This window comes from Squalius cephalus, assembly GCF_949319135.1.
Source record: "Squalius cephalus genome assembly, chromosome: 24".
Taxonomy (NCBI): Eukaryota; Metazoa; Chordata; class Actinopteri; order Cypriniformes; family Leuciscidae; genus Squalius; species Squalius cephalus.
In genome coordinates, this window is record NC_137145.1 from 30,972,613 (window position 1) to 30,996,139 (window position 23,527).

The following is a 23,527-nucleotide window of genomic DNA, read 5'->3' on the forward strand; positions in this document are numbered from 1 at the left end:
GTGGAATTATTAGAAAAATAATGCACAACCGAGGTGTAACGGCCACTCCACTTTGCGTCGTGACCGCATTACCACCTCGGGTGTGCATTATTTTTCTAATAATTCAACGGCCTGTCGTCAATTATTCTAAATTAACATAAGCCAGCGAGTCCAACAAGCAAGTTACCAGTAAACAAGTTCACCAAGCTCCCGCGATCTCATTCCTCATCATTTTCTTCATCATCCGTGTCGCTTCTGAACAACTCCGCCAACTAGAGCGCCCCCTCGCGGCTGTAGACGGTAATGTTTTCTCTTGGTTCATCTCAGTCTGAATTAATTTTGATATATAAGTCGCACCTGACTATAAGTCGCAGGACCAGCCAAACTATGAAAAAAAGTGCGACTTATAGTCCGGAAAATACGGTAATTTATATAAAAAACAAATATTCTCAGTTTATGTAATACATATGAAAAGAGAAAGATGTCAGTCATTCTCATATCAGCTCATTATGTTTTAATGTGACCCAGCCCACGGAGAGCGCACGCTATTCAAACGCAAATAATCCGAGGCGATCCATGCAAACCTGTGAACTAGATGTAAACAAAATCTTAAAAGGTCAATATAAGCCTTCTCTTTAAATAATTTTATTGTGTTTTATTAGTGACACATTTGGGTAGAGAATATATTCCAAAACTGAAAATACAGTATGAGAACAATTAACTGCACAATTACTAGAAATGTTTACCTTGGATATTATACAATTTGCAAGCACAATTTGTGGAAAAAACAACAACAACAACTGTGAACCAATTATATATATATATATATATATATATATATATATATATATATATATATATATATATATATATATATATATATATTGTCCTTGCATTCTTTCTTGTGGCTCAGTCACACACCTGAATGAAAGGCTCATTAAGTATGCAGCTGTCACGGTTTTGGTCTGGTTTTGTTCTTGTCATGTTTGCTTCCTTGTCTGTCATGTGATCCCTTGTAGTCATGTGATCCTGCCATGTGTCTTGTCATGAGTTTATTGTCTGATTGTTTGATCATTGTTCACAGGTGTCCCTTGTCTAGTCATTAGTCTTGTGTGTATTTAGCCCTCATGTTTGCCGTGTGTCGGGGTCTTGTATTGCTGATGTAACCACGTAGTAAGTTCTTGTTCCTGAGTTTGTTTTTGCCATGCCTCGCCATGTTTTTGTTTCTGTGTCTGTTTCTGATTTTCATTAAACTGCATTTGGGTTCTACTTAAACTTGCTTCCAGTGGACCTCTTATTACAGCAGCCTCATTATGCGGGGGCATTGTCTCCTCAGGTGTGAATCACGCCCACTCGCATATTGCCTTTCCAAACAAAAAGTGTCTTACAAAATTTAAATCAATGTATTGTTTTATGTGAATGATTAGGCAGGATGATTTTCACATCATTTTGAAGAAAAAACTCTAGGCGACAAAATGCATTATTCAGAAGTCTTGTGGACACATATTTAGTATGTGTTTTGTGGCCTTATTTCAGAAATTTTTTGTTTTTTCAATAACGATGCATAAACATTATTTTCTCAAAAATACAAACATGTACATACATGTTGCTCACAAATTATGGGAGCCCTGTTTGTGCTAAATAGAGTGTAATTACACCTTTGCCATTAATGTTTATAAGCAACTGAAAAAAGCACAAATGTAAGGGCATGTCAGAACATCTCAAGGACCCCAAAAACACTGTAGACCCCAGAGGGTTAAACGCTCGTTTTTTTGGGGTCGACAGCTTATAAACACTTATTTCTGGGTTTTTTAGCTTGTTTGCAGTACACCTTGTCACATCGCAGCTTTTAGACATTGATTTGTTTTTTTGTTACAAGTCAGAAATAACAAGGAGGCAGCTTCACACAATACAAAGTCAATAAAGACATTTTTGTGTGAGACTGGAACGACGTCATTTTCGTGTGAAGAAAGCAACATGAACAACAATGGATGACATACAGCAGATCTTGTTCTTGCTTCTCGGCGTGTTTGTCACAAGAAGCCAAGCGCCGACATTAGGCGTTTCTCGATAGCAAGTACACAAAGTTCAGACTTAATTGCCAAGTCCGACTCAGGAGAATGACTCCCGAGGACGCGAGTCCATTTATTCTGCAAATGAAACAGCGCGCGTCACTCAGCTCGCTCTACTAATCCGGTTATCTCTGTATGTATATTTTAGGCAACAATAAAACGAAATATGTTATAAAACACCACACTGCCTCTTTTCGTTTTCATTTAAAGAAATCTTAAACATTATAGCCACACAAGTGGTTCAGGCAACGCGTATTGATTATATTCACTGCATATAACGTTAGCCTATTTATAACAAAACGAAATATAAAACACAACCCTGCCTCTTTTCGTTTAAATATAATATAAAAATATTGAACATTTTAATATGGTCCAGGCAGGGGCGGATCTACTGGGGTGGCACGGGGTGGCAGCTGCCACCCCTAGTAAAGGTCTTGCCACCCCAGCTGCCACCCCATTGATGTCAGCCCAGGCCGGCTGAAAATAAGACGACATTTACGGTAAAAACCTTTCTGGGCGCCCCTAAACGCATCATGACTTGAGTAGAAAATACTAGCTACGTCCCTGATTCAAACGTGCAGAGCGGCATTCTGGCTCACACACAGCGAGTCTGCTGCGGTGCGGTGGCCCTGCAACCCAACTGGAGAGATTGAGCTGCCCCAGAGCATCTGAAGGTGAAGTGAGTTCCCTCAGGTGTAGTTTAAACACACGTTTAACTTAAAGTTACATTTGTAATGAATGTATTGTATGCTAAACTTTAAGACGATTCAGCATCAGCAAAAACAGCGAGTCTATTACGTTAGCCAAAATCAGCGGTCAAATCGCTCCCTCGTGATTTGTAAGAGCACTCTTCCCTTTGATTAGTCTAATTTTGATTTTAGTAAAGACAAGAACAGCTTAATAAAAAATATAAAATATTGTTTGTATCCATAACGTTTACTGATGGTCGCCGTTACGCCGACGTTATGTTACAACACAAGCCTACTGTGTCAGAGATCGATCATTTGATTAGCTAAGCAGTCCTATTAAATCCAATTCCTCTCAGATATCACAGCAATGAAAGCAGGTTACAACTGGGGAAATAACAAATACAATAGGATTAAGTAGGCTAGTCTAAACATAGGCCTAAAGTGTGTGCATGTGATAAATCTTTCTGATTTTATATTTGTTATTGAGGACAGAACTAAACATTCAAACGGTTACACTTTCTTTGATATTAAACTAATTTTATTTTAGATTTAGATTTTGGCTTCCAATGATTATAAAAAAGAATATATTTGAGGTAGCCTATAGGCTACCATTAAAAACAAAAGCCGTATTCTCTCCAGCGCAACTTCCTTCCCTTCACAGAGCGGCGCGCTGTCATTTCTCCCTAAAACCCAAACATAACGTCAGAATCTGCACGATCGGGGATTGTTGTAAAATGTAGTCTATACTGTTGCTAAACTGATAATAAAAGGCTATTAAAAGTAGCCTGCCAAAATTGACGCAATAGACGCTGTTCCAAATGCGGCGCGCGCTCCGAAACACACCGCAACGAGACAAGCAACGTATATTTTGGGCTTTGTGTGCGCATCTAAACGATCAAATATGTCAAAATGGCTGTCTTGGAGATTCACTAAAACAGTTTATTCACTTAAATACAGTTTATGTCTTAAATGGGCGTTAATAGTTGGGAGAAAATATTATGCGTAATAATGATTAGATCTGCATCCAGATCTGCAAGATCTGGTCTTAAAGAGGCAGCAGTCTAATAAACCTGCTGACGATTGCTCCATTAATGTGAACCAAACAACAAAAGGAAAAGAGAAAATCAGTCGCAGCTCTTGAATAAATAATTTTGGCTTTTATAAGCTTTAATCTATCTATGATAAACTATGCAGTGTTATTTTACATCTGACTTTATTAGGTGTCTTTTTAGCCCATATTACTCCTGAACAGTAATGTCAGTAGATAGACCAAGCACTGGGTATATAATTTGTATATTTGTTTTTGGGCTGACCAAATCACATCATTAATGTGAAGTATAGAAATTAGTACAAAACTAATTATGAAAGTTTCCTTTATTTTTCAGTGCATTTGTATTACAATATATGGCTATTACTATCATGGGATTAATATTATAACTATTAGTAGTAGTGTAGCTAATGTAGACACTAGACAGACACTGTTACTAAAAAAGGTTTGAATTTTTCTTTGTTTAATCTGCACACTGAATATGGGTTGGAGCTTTTAATTTTGAACTTTCAAAGTGCACCAGATTGATGAATTCAACATTAAAAAGCACAAAATTTTCTTACGGGGGAGAATGCCCCCGAACCCCCCTAGAGGGACAGAGGTCCACTCAGCAGTGGATTCATCACTGTGAAGTATAGTTCAATTTTATTAATAAATTACAATTTTGTACTTAATTCATCTGTTAACTATCACTCGTTCCTCACTCATTACATGGGACAGTTATTGTTTTTAATGCCAAAATTGTTGCTGCATACCCCTCTGACACTGGGTAGTTGCGCCCCTGGATATACCCATCCCTATTGGCAGCAACGAATTAAAAGTTATGGCTAATTTACCTGTGATTAAATTCAGTATATATACTTCTGCCATATGTTGCCACCCCTCAAAAATTCCTGCCACCCTCTCGCCACCCCATAAATATTTTTCTAGATCCGCCCCTGGGTCCAGGCAATATGTGCATTTGTACTAAACAACAAATGTTGCAGTAAACAACATTACAGATCATCTTCGTTGTATTCAAATTTAAAATGACAAAACTCAACCCAATCTCTTTTTGTTAAATTTCAGTTTTATCAATATTAGCCATTATAAAACTATAAGTAAAAGGTACAAGAAGCTATATAAATAAAGCAAACAATTCAGTCAAACATACAAAGTCAGCGCTCTAGTCTAACCATACAACGGTAAAGTTAAATAGCTTATATAGTTATGAAACTTCTCTTAGCCCTCAGCCAAAACTATTGGCCAGGGAACAAATGATAGATTCACGAGACCAAAAATCGCCCGTTAGATATACACAAGACGAATTATATCTCATGTTTAACCACTACAGAGACGCCAGAGTCAGCGGCAAATGTCAGAACGACTAGCCGAGGAAAGGCTGTTCCAGGCGGGGTCCATGAGCGCCGAGCGCCCGGAGATCGACTGGATCTAACAACCTGGATAAAATTTTTCAGATTTGAGCTTTAAACAACTACATTCTCGCCTGAAAAACTCTTACAACTACATTTCATGATACAAAAACAGTAGTATTATATTTCAACTGTATATTAAAAAATGGCGCTTCTTATGTTGTCATTCTCCTTGGCGCAGCCTATGCTCGTTATCAGCTGTCAATCAAGCTGTCAATCAAAGTTAACCACGCCCTTATTTGTCATACATTTTATATCTAAATACGATCTAAACTAACGAGTTAGAAAAAAATTCACCCCCCTCACAGTTGTCAGGCACTCGGAACCTATCGAAAAATACAATAAAAGTCCATGGGACCAACCTGTAAAAACATGAATTTATGCTGTGAAAACGGACATTTTAACATGGGGGTCTATGGACATTTGCTCCCTTTTGGGACCTCCCCCTAGCGGATTTTCGATGTATTGCAGTTTTTCGCACTTCCGGGTAGGCTTCATTTTTCAGATTAGAATGTTGCCGCTTAGTTCAGAGGCGAGTAAAAACATGAACACACTGAAGAGCCGCTTTAGAGTAGAAACTGAAGCTGTGACTCTAATTGAAAGACACTCTGATATTGTTGTTCATGTTTAATACTGTAACGCATCTACTGTATAAAGTGCTGTCTGAGTAAACGTGACGAGACAGGAGAGTCTGAATATAAACATTTTCACATCTCTATGAACAGAAGATGCTTTCTGAACTGCTGTTTTCTCATTTCTGTTGTGTGTTTATTGTGTTAATGAGAGGAAAGAGCAGCACATATTGATATATTCATCTAAATGCCGTTGGATGTTCACTTTTAAACCCTAAGCGGAGGACAAAAAAAGACTTTGCTGTGAGTACATCAGGGCCTTAAACTTAGAGGGTGCTAAAACTGAAAAGGAGAATAAGATGACTAATGAGGTGATGAAGTGGAAACCTTCAGTGGGGAGCATCTCCGTTGCTCTCTCTTCCGTAGCTTTATTTGCCTCTGCTTTTATCTGAGGTTTCTCTTTATCTACCAGGTCCTGAGGTGCGTCCAAGGAGCCACAGCATATAGCAAGCTGGAATAGGGCTCTAGCTAGCCTGTCTCTCATTACACATGTCAGGAATGCCTGAATATCCTGAGGACACACACAAAAAAACAAGCACAATCAGTCGTTTCCATAACACATTATAAAGTAGAAACATTCATGTTCAATTACAGGGTTCCGACACCTCGGTTAACTTCAAATTCAAGGAGCTTTCAAGGACTTTCCAGGTCCAATACCCTCAAACTCAAGGACTTATTGTGGGAAACATTTCAAGTAAGAGCAAGGTTACATCGTGTTACCCATTTTACAGCCACATCATTTTCGTTATGCATTATTTGTTTTTGTTGTTTAAAAACACACAAAAAAATGTATCCGATCGATCGATTAATCGATTAATCGGATACATTTTTTTGTGTGTTTTTAAACAACCAAAAAAAATAATGCATAACGAAAATGATGTGGCTGTAAAATGATAAAGCATTTGGCTTTTATTTCTCAAAAAAAAACAGAGGTATTTATTCCAACTCCAACATTTGGCTTCAAAACTAAGCCTATTTATTGCAATTTTTTACCCATTTAGTGTTTATAAGTGCCAGTGCCAACAATTATATAACAATACAGTTAAGTCAACTTACTGCAAAACATGTATAACATGTAAAACTATGAATACAAACTTAAATAGTAAAGGCCATTTGGCCTTAGTTTTGTCTTCTTAATACAACATTAAAAAAAGGATTGCATTTAACTGCAATTTAACTTCAAATTGCATGCATTGGAGACACCTACACATAGTGTAGCTTTGAAAAGGGGAATGTTTTATTGCAAAAATGTATTTTGTTAAATAGAAAAAGAACAGCATTTTGTTTTTCACTTAGGCTAAGTATATTAGCACGTTTTGTAGTATTATATTTTTTGTTAATTGAAAATGTTCTATGCTCAATTACTTTGGTAGCCGATTATAATGTCTTCCCCAAAAGTACGAGTGGATTTGGAGAAGCAGGCTGGGGATTTTCATTTTTTGTTGTTGTCTGTAACTATTTGGCAGACGTGACATACAAATAAGGTCTCGCAAAGACTGCAATACAATATTTGTTCCTCCATCACGTCCCGGTGTATACAGTGAATGCATGCTGAAATTATTGTTGCGTGGCTACATAAAAGTTTAAGCATGTGATGCATTGCTGCAACGGATTGAAGCGCGCGTCCGAGTGAAAGATAGAGCGGTGTGTGGGCGAGCCACACGAGAAAACATTGTATCCGCGCCACTGATCGCAGCGGCAACGAGCACTTTGATCACTTGATTTAAAAAACACATTTCAGTGACATGATTGGTTTTAACAAAACGACCAACTTTCGGACCCTGCACTTAAGCCTATAATTTTGTTTTTAAAAATTTAATTATGTATTTAAAAGTTGCGTTTATCTTTACTCTCCGCCATTGCGCCAACTAAATTCAAAATGTATCAAGCGCTATGGTGTGCTTCCTGAACATTGAACAACGGTCCGTATGAAACAATTAGATCCCTGCGCATAGGAATTTAACGAGGCTTCGAGGCAGAGTTTTTGCCTCGAGGAATTTTTGTAATCGAGTTAATCGAGTAACTCGATGAATCGTTTCAGCCCTAGTGTGTTTACTTTCAAAAACTTCCCAAGGACTTGAATTATTATTATTTTTTATATTCACAAACTTTCAAGGATTTCAAGGACCCGTGGGAACCCTGCAATTAATCAAAAGCTTCAGTTCCAGTCATAATTGCAAACACCAAGCAAATAAAATCTCCTTTTGGGTTTTGGTAAGTAGAAAGTATGTGATTCTGGTTTGGAACAAAACAAGAAAGAGTACTTTATAAGAGAGCTTGGGGTGAACTATCCCTTGCATCTCATTAGGAATAATAATTACAAGTGGGAACTCAACCACCAAACCTTGTTTAAGAAAGACAAACACTTTTACGTAAAGGCTGCTCCAAACAAAAGGCAGCAAAACTACACCGCTATATTGTGTTCGCCCATATGCAAATCTTACCGAAGCTTGTTTTGGAATTCCTGGATGTAAACTCACAATTGTAAGAAAAACATCTGAATTGTGAGATAACCTTCAAGTTTAATACTCAGGCTATGTGTCAGTGTTTTATTACTCGAGACTAGACTCGATCTGCGTGCATCACAGAGCTAGTGCAAGATGAGAATTTGTGGTTAAAAGTATATGAATGTTTATTTTGTTTATAAAATGTCCGCTGGTTTGTCTAGATAAGACTCTAATTCCTCGGCTGGATCGTGTCGAGACTTTGAAGCTGCACTGAAACTCACATCTGGACCTTTGACCCGTTGGACCCTATTGAAGTCACTATATTGAGAAAAATCCTGGAGTGTTTTCCTCAAAAACCTTAATTTCTTTTCCACTGAAGAAAGAAAGACTTGAGCATCTTGGATGACGTGGGGGAGAGAAAATTATCAGTCAATTTGAATTCTGAAGTGAACTACTCCTTTACCTCGAATTTGGTCTGAAGCACTACAACACTGTTAGGAGTTTTGGAAAAACCTTTAGTAAGTATGCACAAAAGTAATAGAGGTGAGTGCCAAAACAAGCACTGCTTTAACTTAGCAAGATGCCACCCATGAAGGACAGCAACTTGGGCATTTCCAGTGCGGTTAGCAGACATCAAACATCCAAACCACAAGAAAAAACAGCTTGCAAACGAATACTCGCCCTTAAGTTGCTCACCTTCGTCATAGTTTCACTGAAGATGCCTTCAGAGTTGTTGAAGACTTCCAGGACTGCATCGGTGGCGGTCATATTTGCATATTTGTCCCTAAGCTCGGAGTTTCCCACCTGGGAGTAGATCACAGGTGCTTGGGTGGGATCCAGCAGGCTCTTCTTGATCTCAAACATTTTGTCATCCACCTTCTCCAGAATGGTTTCTTTGGCCTTTTCCATGTGGCAATACTCAGCAGCCGATGCCTTATTCAACATCTAAGAACACAGCATGAGCAAATAAAGTCTTATCCATTGGATAAAGAATGATGGGAATTTTAGAGCGCAACAGTTTCACAGTTCCAGAGTTTGGGAGAATTCTTGAAGGATGTATTTTCAATGCTTTGTAGATAGGGATGCACCAATATGAACATTTTGCAGATGCCGATAACCAATAATTCTTTATACTTAGATAAAAGTAAAAAGCTATTATTTTGCTATTAGATCCATGTTCGAGGCAGTTCGACTTAAAGGTGCTGTAAGTGATGCGACGCGTTTTTTAGGCCAAAACATTTTTTGTCACATACAGCAAACATCTCCTCACTATCCGCTAGCTCCCTGTCCCCTGAACACACTGTAAAAAAACGCGGTCTCTCTAGACACCACAGGCTCCACAAACGGCAACAAAAACAAACTGGGCTGACGTTCATGTTCGCTAAACCAACACCAGCCGCTGCGGCGAAAATAAACCAGCCGCATTTCAAAGTCGTTCCCGAAATGACCGCCAGGTGGCGCAAAGGGACATTGTGCAAAACAGCAACAATTGCCGTATTTTAAAATGTAAGTGGGTTAAATATAAAACCCTAAGCCTAATAGGCATATTTTTCATATATATATAAATAGGCCTATTAGGCTACAACAGAATAGAACCAAAGATAGAATCAAAAGTTAAAAATAGAGACGATATTAGGAGCAATGACGCTGAATATTTTTACTATTCTATTGAGGAATTAGATAAATGAAGAGCTCTCGTGAGCGATACAATTGCATAGTAATTTATAGTGATTTCAAAAGCAGTCCTTAAAAAAAAAATACATGGAGTAGTGTGGTATAATTTTTGAGAGATTACGCGGAACGCGTTTTAGTTAAGATACTGGTTTCAATGCCCTTAATGTATAGGCTAGGCTACTGCTTTAAAAAAATGTCACAACACGTTTTGACATTGTTTTGAATTAAACATTGAAGTTTAAAATGTAGTGTTTTGGCACACCAGGCCGAGTGGCGTTACGCATTGTTCAAAAATCAGGTTTTATTCTGGCATGTTGAATTGGCGTTAGAATTTTTTTTTTAGATTTATTAGATTTAGATTTTAGATTTCGTTAGATTTATTTTTCTCATAACAGCTAAAATAACTTAATATATGCCTTGTCTTAATATGACCTACTTAATATAGGCAATAGGCATATAATAGCCTATATAATAAATTAGCTAAACTTGGCCACTAAATATTTAATTTCCAATTATTTTAATTCACAATTAAAGTTTTAATTTTATTAAATTGAACAAGCGCAACAATCAGCATTTAATCAAATATTCTAAAAGATGTATTATTAATAATAATGTTATTTCAACATAATATTTCATTTTTTCGACATAATATGTGTGCGTGCAACAAGCAAGATGTGTATTTGTAAATCCGGTGATGCGTGCATTGATTTTTATCAATAAACTAGTGTTTTCTGACAGTGTCGACTGCAAAGATGAAGTTGACGATCGCCATATTTGTAGTGAACGCACCTAGAGAAAAATGCACAAAGACATAATCAGAGAGTAGCCTTTTTCTTTTCGTTTTGAATTATTTCGTTTGAAGACATTTCAAGCTTTGTGTATTTGATGTATTTATCATGTCTGTGTGAGGCATACGCTGAGTTTCGTTAAGTTAGGAGGATGAGATGCGCTCCAGCTGACGTGCAATGCAAGTGACCGCGCGGGCGCCTCCATGATTAGTGTCTGTTATATTTGCTTCTCTTACTTATTAAATCCAGGCAATTGGTTGATGAAAAATTGATTAAAATTAAGATACAATTTATAGAAAACGAAATTCACTTTAAATAAAGGTTTTCTACTAAACAAAACTTAATGAAGTGGTCAAAATCATGTCTGACCCACTCCATATCCATCTCTCGATATAATGCATCCTATCTTACTCATGCTGTTCACTTTTCATATTCAACATAGATGGAAAAAAATAACATTATAATATTTTAACAAATATTATACTAAATTAGATTATTTAATGGCTACAACAGTATAGTAGGCCTATAGACTCTATTTGTACAAATTGCTGCACATTAATTTAATTAAATGAAACCTTGTAACGAATTCACACTGTAGGGTAGACTGTGTACAGTTGAGACACCTTAAATAACTTGCGTTCGCAGCAAGCACAAGTTGTGATTTTTGCTGTGCACTTGCATATTAGTGTCAGCTGGGAAGGAAATATAGAGACCAGACCTCTAGGAACAAATTTATTAGGCCCTACTGAAAATAAATGTATCGAATTTAACCTGTTAAGCTGCAACCCCACTTTTGACAAATCCCCAGAAATGACATACCCAAACTGAAACAGATACAGTTCATGAACCCTTTGCACTAAAAGCACAAGTATGATCTCATTTGAAAGCTGACACCTGGTAGTTTATTGTAAATGTAGAATTAATTATTGTCATAATGATTTTTTTTTTTAAATAGCTTCAAAGTTTTGTAAAGTTATTAGAATTTTTTTTTTATGAAACATATTAATGAAAATAAAATTGAAGTTGGCACTGGAGCAATCTAGAAATGCACTACAGCTAAAGCCACATGTCTGACCATGTTATATTTAAAATATGAAGATAATAAGTCTAAAACTCTGTATTTAGTTAAATGTTTTTCAAGATCATGTCATGACTTTATTTTGATTAGGCTACTCTAAAAATGCTACTGATGTTTAGTCATCGTCTAAGCATCCATTCAGTCTTTTGTCTCTATTGTTTTGTGGTGCAAACGAGCCCCATTCAGTCTCAGTCTCCCCCTGCACACATTCACACCTCTCCAGACTGGTTATGGCTCGAAATATGCATTTCTTTTGTCTGCATTATAGTTACTAACGACTGGCTATTCACAGGGTTTCAATCCCTAATTTCTTTTATCAAAGTTCTCACTTCACATTTGAAGTGCACTAAATAGTGGTCAAATGCACTAAAACATATCAGTAAGCATTCTTATTTAGAACAAAATTCATAAAAGAATAACCCCTGGTGGCAGGTGCACCTGGGCTAGCTAGCATGTTAGCTTAGCACACCATCAATACACGACCATTTATGAGATTAAAACCATGTTTGTGCTCCAAACTTACTTCATAATGCAATCGAGTGTTTTAAATAATCTTCTGTGATATAATTTGGCTTCAGATAAAAAAAAAATCAGACAGAAAACATTATTTATAGTTTTATGCACGATGATAAAGTCTATATCGATTAGCATTACATTATAAATATAATCTATTATTATGAAAATACCTGGCATGGCTTGAAGAACACAGGCAAATCAAATATCATAGCAAACATGTTTATTGTCTTCAAAACATCTTTTATCTGCATATTACAGCGGGATCTCTGTAGCTTTGTGTGTAGCAGTGACGTCCTGGAATGTCACATGATTATGGCTCTTCTTCATGTTCCATATATGGATTATTTTTTGTGCATATAGCGCCCTCAGGCTATTGGTATGAATTGAAAACACTGCACATCTCAGTAAGAAGCGATCATAATGATTACATCGACACATTTGGGTATAAATTCAATAAATATTATTCCTGTCTTTAGAAATATGACGTGAATCTATGAGAATATATCAATATTTCTCCAAGTTTGCACATTTTTGAGCTAAAAGCCCTGAAGGACGTTGTTTTGTGTATCGCTGTCATGACGACAGCACGGGAGTTTTTTATGAATGAAAGCGGCTGATGCGCATAATTCATATTAAAGGTATCGACTCATTTTTTCATTTCATAACTCCTGACACAAATTAAGACATAACTGTCACTATAAGTTTCTCAGAATACAATAGTGGTCAAATACTGAAACTTGAGTATTATATCTTTTTAATGATGTATAGTTTGTCAAGGTATAACATTAAATCTGATAGTAACTTTGAACTATATAAATAAAAAAATGCTTCAGTGCGCCCACGCACTGGTGAAGCTTAACAGGTTAAGCAAAGTAGCCTAAATGTTAAGACTGTAAGCCCTTTGCTTTTTACGTAGCCTATAAAGGACTCTTATAGCCGACTTTGTGTTAATTTAATTTGTAGAGGGTTTTTTTAACTCAAACATTAACACTGAAATAAATTAAACTAAATTATTGTAAATTTTTTGGCACACCACGACGAGTGGCGCTATGCATTGTTCTAAAGCCAGGTTTTATTCTGGCATGTTGAATTAGTGTTCGACAAACGCGGCGGCGCGTTCATTTGAATGAAGAGCGCTTCTCGCTCGTGTGAGCGAACACACACTGGAACGTTAGGCCATGTTGCAACGAGTGAATCGTGGCCGAGTGGTTGAACTTACGTTACGATCATTTAGATAACACGGGTTCGAATCCCGAACTAACTTGGACTACTGATATTTTTTATATTAGCCTATTAATGCATTTTATAGTCTATTGTTGATGCAGAGAGATTTGTCTAGTTCTAAAACATAGTTTTTTGCTTATAGCCTATTTACAAAATAAAATCACCATGCATTTCCATTTTACACTAAGGAACAAATATTATACAATGACTTTACTTCTGTAGCCTATAATAATTCCAAACGTAATTTCAAACGTATATATACGTTTGAAACGTATATATATATATATATATATATATATATATATATATATATATATATTTATATATATATATATATATATATATATATATATATTAGGGCTGTCACGATGTTAGATTTTTCACACCACGGTTATTGTGGCCAAAAGAATTCACGATATCGATATATCGCGATATCTATAGAATGTATGGGGGGGGGGGGGTAGTTATCAGTCAAATTAATTTTTACTTTGTTTATATAGTTTTTCTTTTTTACCCAACAAACATAAGGATACTGATAAACACAAGGCACATGCATTTTTACTTCTTGCATACTCAATCTATGGCAAATTTTTGTGTAGGAAGACAAGTATGTGAAGTTTATCTGGTTTCAAACTGAAGCCAAACACTGTCTGAAGGTTTCCTGAAGAACTGAAAAGCTCTTAAACCTGTTGTTGCACTGGCGCCAATAAAGTCATGCAGATAGCAGATTTGAATAAAAAAATCAAGTGAAAATACAAAAATAAGATGAGTAAAGAAAACGGGGTTCTTAATTTTAATAATCACCCTTTATTAAATATATGAACACAGAAACCACCTGTTAACAGTTAATGTCACGTTTCCCATTCCATGACTAGTAAAATAATAGCCGCGTCGCGTCTATGACAACTCGAGGTATCGCACACCGGACACGCACTTTCTCAGTTTATGGCCAGCAATATCATTATGTTTAAGGACATTATGGAATTGAGATAATGTCTGTACTATGTTATGATTATACTGTACAATTAAATACAATAGTTGCTGAGTCTGTGATCTGAACACTTTTTTCTGCGCTCTGTGTCTGGGCGCCGCGGCCACCGGTGTGTGTACACTCATACAGAATGTGTTTGAATTTTAAAGACGTGGCGCTGCGCTTCTCGTCCGGTGTGCGACCACCTTTAAGGTGCTGTTTTCTTTTAAGCCGAAGAACTCTGTTCTTAATAGTGGCGAGCTTACTTTTTTCGGGTGTGGACAGAGTGTTTCACTCTAGCGCGGACGAGCGCTGCGTCTAGAAAACGCCAATATCGCCAATACCGGTATATTGTATTGCTCTAAATTAACACGATGTCGATATTTCATGCTTTGAATATCACGATTATCATCAACACCGGTATATTGCGACACCCCTAATATATATATATATATATATATATATATATATATATATATATATATATATATATGACGTTTAAACGACAAACAATAAAATCAGAACCAGTATTCTGTTGCGTTCATGGTTCCAGTGGCAGTAATGCATCCACGGCTTTTCAAAATGTCACAAAGCGTTTTGAGATTGTTTTGAATGAAATATTGAAGTTTATAATTAATTGTTTTGGCACACCACGACGAGTGGCAAACTCTTTGTTTTGTTTTGCAAACTCAGCTAGCCTGTGGGGGTTGGAGAAGGCAATAGTTGCTTTATCGTGGGGGTGCAGGACAGAGGTGTTAATGTTCCGTCTTTCATATGGAGAGTGTCGGAGCCAGCCTGATGAGCAGGCAAAGGCAAAATTCTTTTAACCCTCTGGGGACCAAAAACGCGCCGGCGCGTTTTGCTCGTTTTTTTTTTTAGCAATGAAAAATAAACACAAAATGCTCTGTTAATTTTGATCTTTAATTTCCGTGTTATACATCAATCGATCCTGTTCAGTTTCTATTTTTTTTCTGTATACTCACAATAAAAATAAAGTGTTTTGCTTTTTGACAAATAAAGAAACTTTAACATGATGCGATTTCTGCCTTCTCTCTGTCAGTAAACTCCCATTTGAAACGCGTTCGAAAATGATCTATAACTCCGCGAAAATTCAGTCAAACAGGCAAACAGACCCACGGGCATAAAGCTTGAGATCGCATCTTTTAAATGAAGTCATTTATATAAAAAACAAATATTATCAGCTTCTGTAATCTGTATAAAAAGAGAGCGATTCCAGTCGAGCTCATTACGAGCTCATTGACTTTAAATCGTTCACGCCTACTCACGGAGCGCGCTATTCACAAGATAATGTGCTAAGCCATCTATGCAAAACAGGTAAACGCCCCTAAGCAAATGCATTAAACGCTTCAAGTTTCATCATTTCGTCACCTGCGCGTTGGGAAGATGACACGGTACACCGGTGCGGAAGCCCTTCAGTTCGTCCTGGATACTAGCGACGAAGAGTCCAGATTTTCATCAGAAGAGGAGCGCGACTACTCTGATGACGACCGTTTGTATTTTGAAGAGCGACTTGATGCAGCCGTGGATAGAATTTCGGATGAGTAAGTATTTATTCTTACTTGCATTAGTTGACAAGCTATTCAAAACATGAACTTACATATTATACTGGGTGGACTTGCCATCCAGAGTATTGACATTTGATATCTACCTATATTCAACACGATCTAATGAAAGTGCATATCTATACCATGAATTTAATATCTCGTACCATTTCAACGTCAAAAATGTTTTGTTTTGTTTTTTTGTGTACATATGCTACACCCCTTGGTTAGGAAATTTGTATTTGTATGTGTAGCCTAAATGATATGTTTAGATCATTATGTATGAAAGACAGAATTTAGAAATTATTTTAGAAAGTAGGCCTAGTAGGTGTTTAGATTATATTTTGACTATATAAATGCTGCCTCATTATCATTAACGATGCATGCTCGCAAATATCAGTTGTAAATGTGTGTTTGTGCTGAAATGTGTAAATATACCCAGTTAATGAAGTGCACAAATGTGTTAGGCTAATGTTTGCGGTGTGCCTCTCCGGTAATGGCCCATTGACACGCATATAGGCTTATTGCACGCGTCTAAAATTATTTACATCAGTTATTCATTATAGACTAATGCTACTATAGTTATATTTATGTAATAATATTCTTCAACTTTTTTAAAAGGAATGTAGCTTCATCACTACCTCCGCCTGCAACTCGGAGTGCGCTTAGCAACACAGTCAGAAATCAGAAAGAGTAAGTACATATTTACCCACTATTTTACAGATGTTAGTTCAATTTTGTTTATACTTAGTGTTAATAATATGAGCCTGTATGAATTTATTATTTATTTTTGGAGATTGGTTGATGTTACATATGTTTTGTAACTTTTTTTAAAAGGAATGTAGCTTGTTCACTCTCGCCTTCCACTGCAACGAGGACACGCAGCAACAAAAATCAAAAAGAGTAAGTACATATTTACCTACTATTTTACAGATGTTAGTTACATTTTGTTTATATACTTAGTGATGATACAAATGTAGCCTATATGTGCCTGTGTGGCTTTGCAACAAATGTGTTGTTATGCATGCACAATATTAGGGATGTCCCGATCAGGTTTTTTTGCCCTCGAGTCCGAGTCCGAGTCATTTGATTTTGAGTATCTACCGATACCGAGTCCCGATCCGATACTTCTATAATACATAAAAAAAGAATAAAGAAGAGCGAAAAACAGATACAGGATGTTCCTTATTTTTTTATTTAATTCACCTTATTTTAACATTCAACAACTCTGTAAACAAACAGAGCACTTCTGTGAGGTAGCTTGAACAATCAAGTAATAAATAACATAAATTCTTCACTTTTGGACTTAGTGCAACAGTAAATATAAAAAAGTCTAATATATAAACAAATAGCACCTCAACTTAAAATACCCAGCAGGCATGTAAACAAATAAAAAAATAAAAGTGCCACAGTGTTTGCAAAGCCAGTAATGTGCTTTTAGGTAGCCTACTGCACTCGCCGGTTTCACGCCGGTTTCACACCGCAAGCGTCAGCGGCGCGTGAGCAGCGCGTATTTTTTTCGGCGTCCATGTTAATCAATGAGTGCATTCACACCGGGAGCAGGAGCAGCGCGTGAGCGTCCAGCAGGAGCGTCGCGTGAACAGCAGTGCAGCGGGGGTTTCGGCGCCGAGTCTATTTTTGCTGCGCCGCTTACACTGAATTAAAGTGACAATGCATTGATCATGGCCAAAATACACCGCAGTTTTATCCAAAAAGTGCATTGATGATATCTATTGTGTTTTATTTAAACAGTCGATCAAATGACCAGCAGCAATTTAAAAAGAAAACAAATGTCCAAAAACAAACTTGTTGCCAGAACAATAAAAACAAAGATGAACCAAAAGTTATATAAATGAAATTATTAATAAAATAAGCTTCTTGACAAGTCTTTTCTCTTAAATGTATTTGAAAACGAAATAAAGCAATGCCAACTTATCCATTAGAGTACTCTGTCTGTACACAACCCGCGGTTCAGCCGCGCGTGACAAACGCTGCTAGTGTGAAAGCAAAACGCACGTGTCCTGCTCCTGCTCACCATACACTGCTCCTGCTCTGTTCACGCTCTGCTGTCGCGTGCAGTGTGAAACCGACGTAACTCTGTGCCACCGCATAACTATAGATGTGTTAAAAAATAAAGAGAATATATATACATATATATCCGAGTCCTGATCGGGAGGTAACGTCCGATTCCGATCGAGTCTGAAACCACGTGATCGGGCCCGATTTCCGATCACGCGATCGGATCGGGACATCCCTACACAATATATTGCAGAGCTCTGTGGTGTGTCACAGAAAGTAGCACCAAAACAAACCAGTAGTGACCATGTGCCGGTTTCAGGAGCTGAGCTGATCTCAGATGCAAAGAACATTTGCACAGTTGGACGCAAGATCTGTGTGCTTTGCAAAGGACAGCTTGGTAAAAGGCAGGACACACCTTGGAAATGCCAGGCATGTAATGTTCACTTGTGTCTTCAACTGAACAGGAACTGTTTTCAGAAATGGCACCAAGACATGTAACTGTATTCTCAAAACAATCGGATTGCTTTAATTTCACTACTTATATCCACCTTTCCAAACTTCCGCTACTAGCCTTAGCCCGCTAGCATAGCAGGCGTGGTCTGCGAAGGATATTTGCTTAGATTTGCTTAGAGCCCGCATCAACAGGGCATAAGCATTTACTGTGAGATACCTGCCTTTTACTTTTGTTTATTTATCGCTATAGCCGACTGATTATTTATTTTGGTCACATTTGATTTGCTTAGAGCTCGCATCAACGGGGCATAAGCATTTACTGTGAGATACCTGCCTTTTACTTTTGTTTATTTATCGCTATAGCCGACTGATTATTTATTTTGGTCACATTTGATTTGCTTAGAGCTCGCATCAACGGGGCATAAGCATTTACTGTGAGATACCTGCCTTTACTTTTGTTTTTACAAAATTACAATAAAACAGATTGAAAAACAAAACATTTGAATCTCCTCATTCTTTGTTCAGGCTGCCTCACCTGATGGCCCATTAGCACTTCTAGGAGCGTCTATGTCACACCCCTGGTCTGAATCTCATTAATATTGATGACCCATTACCACTCCCACGCATAAACCTCTTCTGACAAAAAACTGTTTTACAATGTTTAAATCAATGTAGTGTTTTATGTTTTATAATTAGGCAGGATGATTTTCACATACTTTTGAAGCTAGAACTCAAAGGGACAACATCAATTAGTCAAAAGTCTTGTGGACACATATTTAATATGTGTTTTGTGTTCTTAAATCAGCAACTTTCATTTTATTTTTTTCCAATAACCACGCATAAACATTATTCTCTTAAAAATACAAACATCTACATACACGTTGCTCGCATATTATGGTAGCCCTGTTTGTGCTATATAGAGTGAATTTACACCTTTGCCATTAACATGTTTATAAATAACTGAAAAAAGCACAAATATCAAGGCATGTCAGAACATCTCAAGGACCCCAAAAACAGCTTGGTCCCCAGAGGGTTAAGGATTAATCTCAAAATCTCCAAAAGTCCATAGCCTATGTACAGTAGGCCCTATATCTTATTAAATTATATATTGTAGTTTTATTGATTGTATTTAAAGGTTTTCCACACACAATTTCAATTTAGCAGATACAGAGCTCTTTAATTCGCGACCCACCTCGTTTTATTGTGAGGTGAATTCAGCAAGGCATGTTGTATCTTTGAAGGAACAAAAGCTATTTGTTACAGTTTTTTCTTTCGTGATTTGTGTGGATGACACACAGCGACATATAGGCTACAGTATTATCAGCTGTATGGTGTTTTTTTACGCTGAAATGCTTAATTTCGAGAAAGACCCGCCGCGCGCAGTGAGGGAGACCAAACTTACTAAAAAAATATCCAGCGCGAGAGAGAGGCAAAGAAAAACGCCTGTTCTTAATTTATGTTGCTTTGAACTTTTTTTTAGTTTTGTACCGTTTTTTTATTTAGCTGCAATTTCTTTGACAATAGAAATTTAAAATATTGCAAGAATAAGATTCTGTGTTTCTTATTTTGCATCACAAAGGGAATAAACTCTATCGATGCAACCCTGTTTAAATAAATAAACTGTCCCGACACTTTATTCATACCTTGAAATGTGCGATGGGTTTTCAAACTTAATTAATTTTCTTTTTCTTTTACATTTTCATTGTTTATTTTTTAATTGAAAGCAATACTGTATTGAAAGTATTTTTCTGATTTGTTCGATCTGTTTTGAAAAATGTCTTCCGTTGCTATGGCCGGGTATCACTGTCGAGCTTCATCATCTTCATTTTCTGGTGCGATCGACTGACAGTCTTCCTTCATCAGATGTGTCGTCTTTGCAGCGGCTCAACTGGAATGTAGCAAATTTATGTTGTAATGTACAATTGATAATTAAACAAGATGACTGAATTTAATAAACAGATGCATATTTAAGCATCAAGAACGGAAAAACATAAACACTGTCGGCTACACTGATATTCGATCTCAGATAGTTTGAAGCTCCGAGAGGCTATTGATAATGCATTGACCACAGAGCTATCGTCTGAATAGCCTAGGTCTACTATTTTCTCTGTTTTAAAAGTTTGTTATATTCTTTTTTATTTGTTTATTTTTTTAACATTGGCAATTTACTGTCTCAAAATTATGTGTCGAAAAAATAAAAAATAAAGTGTTTTTACAAGACCTTGTGCTGTTTATTTATTTATTATTATTATTATTATGCAGATGTTAATTCAGCCATTCTGTTGGATAAAAATTGTCCCTAATGTAAAATGGAAATGAATGGTAATTTTATTTTATAAATATAAAATATTTAATATAGGCTATAGGAGAAAAAAACAATAGGCCTATGGTGTAGCAATATTTTAGAACTATCAAATCTATCTGCATTAATAATAAAAAAGTAGCCCATGTTTGTTCGGGATTTGAACCCGTGTCATCTGAATTATTGAAATGTAAGTTATAGCCTACCACTCGGCCACGAATTTGTTTTGTTTTATTTTGTTTGAAATGTATTTTTACATATTTTGCTTTCGTTAATGTTAACCAATTCTGTTGTAGCATAATAGGTCTATATTTTTTCCCTAAAATTTTGTTTTATTCTCTGCTTTGTTTGTTTATATTTTTACATATTCAATCAGTCTCATTTTTGTTCAAATAATGAAAAAAAAAAAATTTTTTTTACAAGAACTTGCGCTGTTTTTTTTTTTTTTTAAATAAACAGATAGGAAACTTACCTTTTAAAATGCCGCAGTTGCTGCTGTTTTGCCCTGTCACTTGCGCCACCCGGTATAGCCTAGTCATTTTGCGAACGACTTTGAAATTCGACTGGTTTATTTTTGCTGCGGCAGTAATAGGCATTGTGGTTGATTATTTATTAAAGAATTCAATTGATAATCATAACAACATGTAAGCCTATTTAATTCTGAATATAACAAAGAATGCTTAACCTGTTAAGCTTCACCAGTGCGTCGGCGCACTGAAGCGTTTTTTATTTATTTAATTCAAAATTACTATCAGATTTAATGTTATACCTTGACAAACTATACATCATTAAAAAGATATAAGACTCAAGTTTCAGTATTTGACCACTATTGTATTCTGAGAAACTCATAGTGACAGTTATGTCTTAATTTGTGTCAGGAGTTATGAAATGAAAAAATGAGTCGATACCTTTAATATGAATTATGACCGTCAGCCGCTTTCATTCATAAAAAACTCCCGTGCTGTCGTCATGACAGCGATACACAAAACAACGTCCCTCAGGGCTTTAGCTCAAAAATGTGCAGATTTGGAGAAATATTGCTAGATTCTTTTAGATTCACATCATATTTCTATAGACAGGAATAATATTTATTGAATTTATACCCAAATGCGTCAATGTAATCATTATGAGCGTTTGGTATTCTAATTCACAGTGTTTTCAATTCATACCAATAGCCTGAGGGCGCTATATGCACAGTAATATAGTCCATATATGGCACATGAAGAAGAGCCATGATCATGTGACATTCCAGGAAGCCTCGAACACACACACAGCTAACAGAGATCGGCTGTAATCATGCAGATAAAAGATGTTTTGAAGACAATAAACATGATTGCAATGATATCTGATTTGCCTGTGTTCTTCAAGCCATGCCAGGTATTTTTATAATAATAGATTATATTTATAATGTAATGCTAATCTATATAGACTTCATCATTGTGCATAATACTATCAAATAATATATTTTCTGTCTGATTTTTTTATCTGAAGCTAAATTAGATCACAGAAGATTATTTAAAACATTCGGCTTGAGTTATAAAGTACGTTTTGAGCATAAATATGGTTTTAATCTCATATATTGTCGTGTATTGATGGTGTGCTAAGCTAACATGCTAGCTAGCCCTAACTGTTAGTCACATGACATGGTCTTGAAAAACATTTAACTAAATACAGAGTTTTGGGCTTATTATCTTCAGATTTTAAACATAAAATGTTTAGACATGTGGCTTTAGCTGTAGTGCATTTCTAGATTGCTCCAGTGCCAATTTCAATTTTATTTTCATGAGGATGTTTCATAAAAAATAATTTCTAATAACTTTACAAAACTTTGAAGCTATTTATAACAATTTTTGTCATTACGACAATAATTAATTCTACATTTACAATAAACTGCCAGGTGTCAGCTTTCAAACGAGATCATACTTGTGCTTTTAGTACAAAGGGTTCATGAACTGTATCTGTTTTAGTTTGGGTATGTCATTTCTGGGGATTTTTCAAAAGTGGCGTTGCAGCTTAACAGGTTAAACCGACTAACATCGGTTAGTAACTGCAAGTCCTGAAAATGTTTTAATTTTACAGTAAATTATTTTAATTTATTTCACTGTTATGTTTCAGTTAATAAATCTACAAACACATTAAAATAACACGAAGTAAATGACAAGTAACCTATTGACATAGCCTTTCTAAATTATAGAAAAACTGGGCACACAATGTTAGTAACGTGTGTCTACTTTGTTTAAATTTAATGAATTTGAATTCGTTTAACCACAATTTTTATCTTGAATTTATCTGTGACCTCAGCTCAGATTACTGCCGCGGCAGATTACGTCATAAAGAGAATAAACTGACACTTTTCAAAGTCTGTGATTACAGCGCCACTCAGTGGTAAAAGGCAGCAAATACACATCCCAATTTTGCCACCGCGGGAACGGCGGCGGTAAAAGTCTCATTCTGGTTGTCCACCATCTGTAGCTAGATCTATGCAGTCAGCGTTAACTTTGGTGAATACAACATGTATGTTTCTAGCAGCGATCAATCTCTATTGTAAATGATCAAGCAAATTCACAGTAGGGCGACAATTTGTGTGAATGATTGTTTTCATCCACTGTTTGTTATGAATTTGAATGTTCATTTCATTTATAGGCTATTGACAACTTTGACT

General features: G+C 36.3%; 1 protein-coding gene across 1 annotated transcript in view; it reads right to left on the reverse strand.

The window, feature by feature from the left end:
- Positions 1-23,527, reverse strand: part of LOC307152667 (uncharacterized protein) — a gene marked incomplete at its 3' end in the record, with an annotated part of 180,746 nt that overhangs the window by 61,059 nt on the left and 96,160 nt on the right. Inside the window, exons 17-18 of the mRNA XM_079861493.1 lie at positions 8,976-9,224; positions 6,160-6,343 (exon numbers count right to left, since the gene is read on the reverse strand). Coding sequence (XP_079717619.1) covers positions 6,160-6,343; positions 8,976-9,224 — 433 coding nt within the window. The remainder of the gene's footprint in view (positions 1-6,159; positions 6,344-8,975; positions 9,225-23,527) is intronic.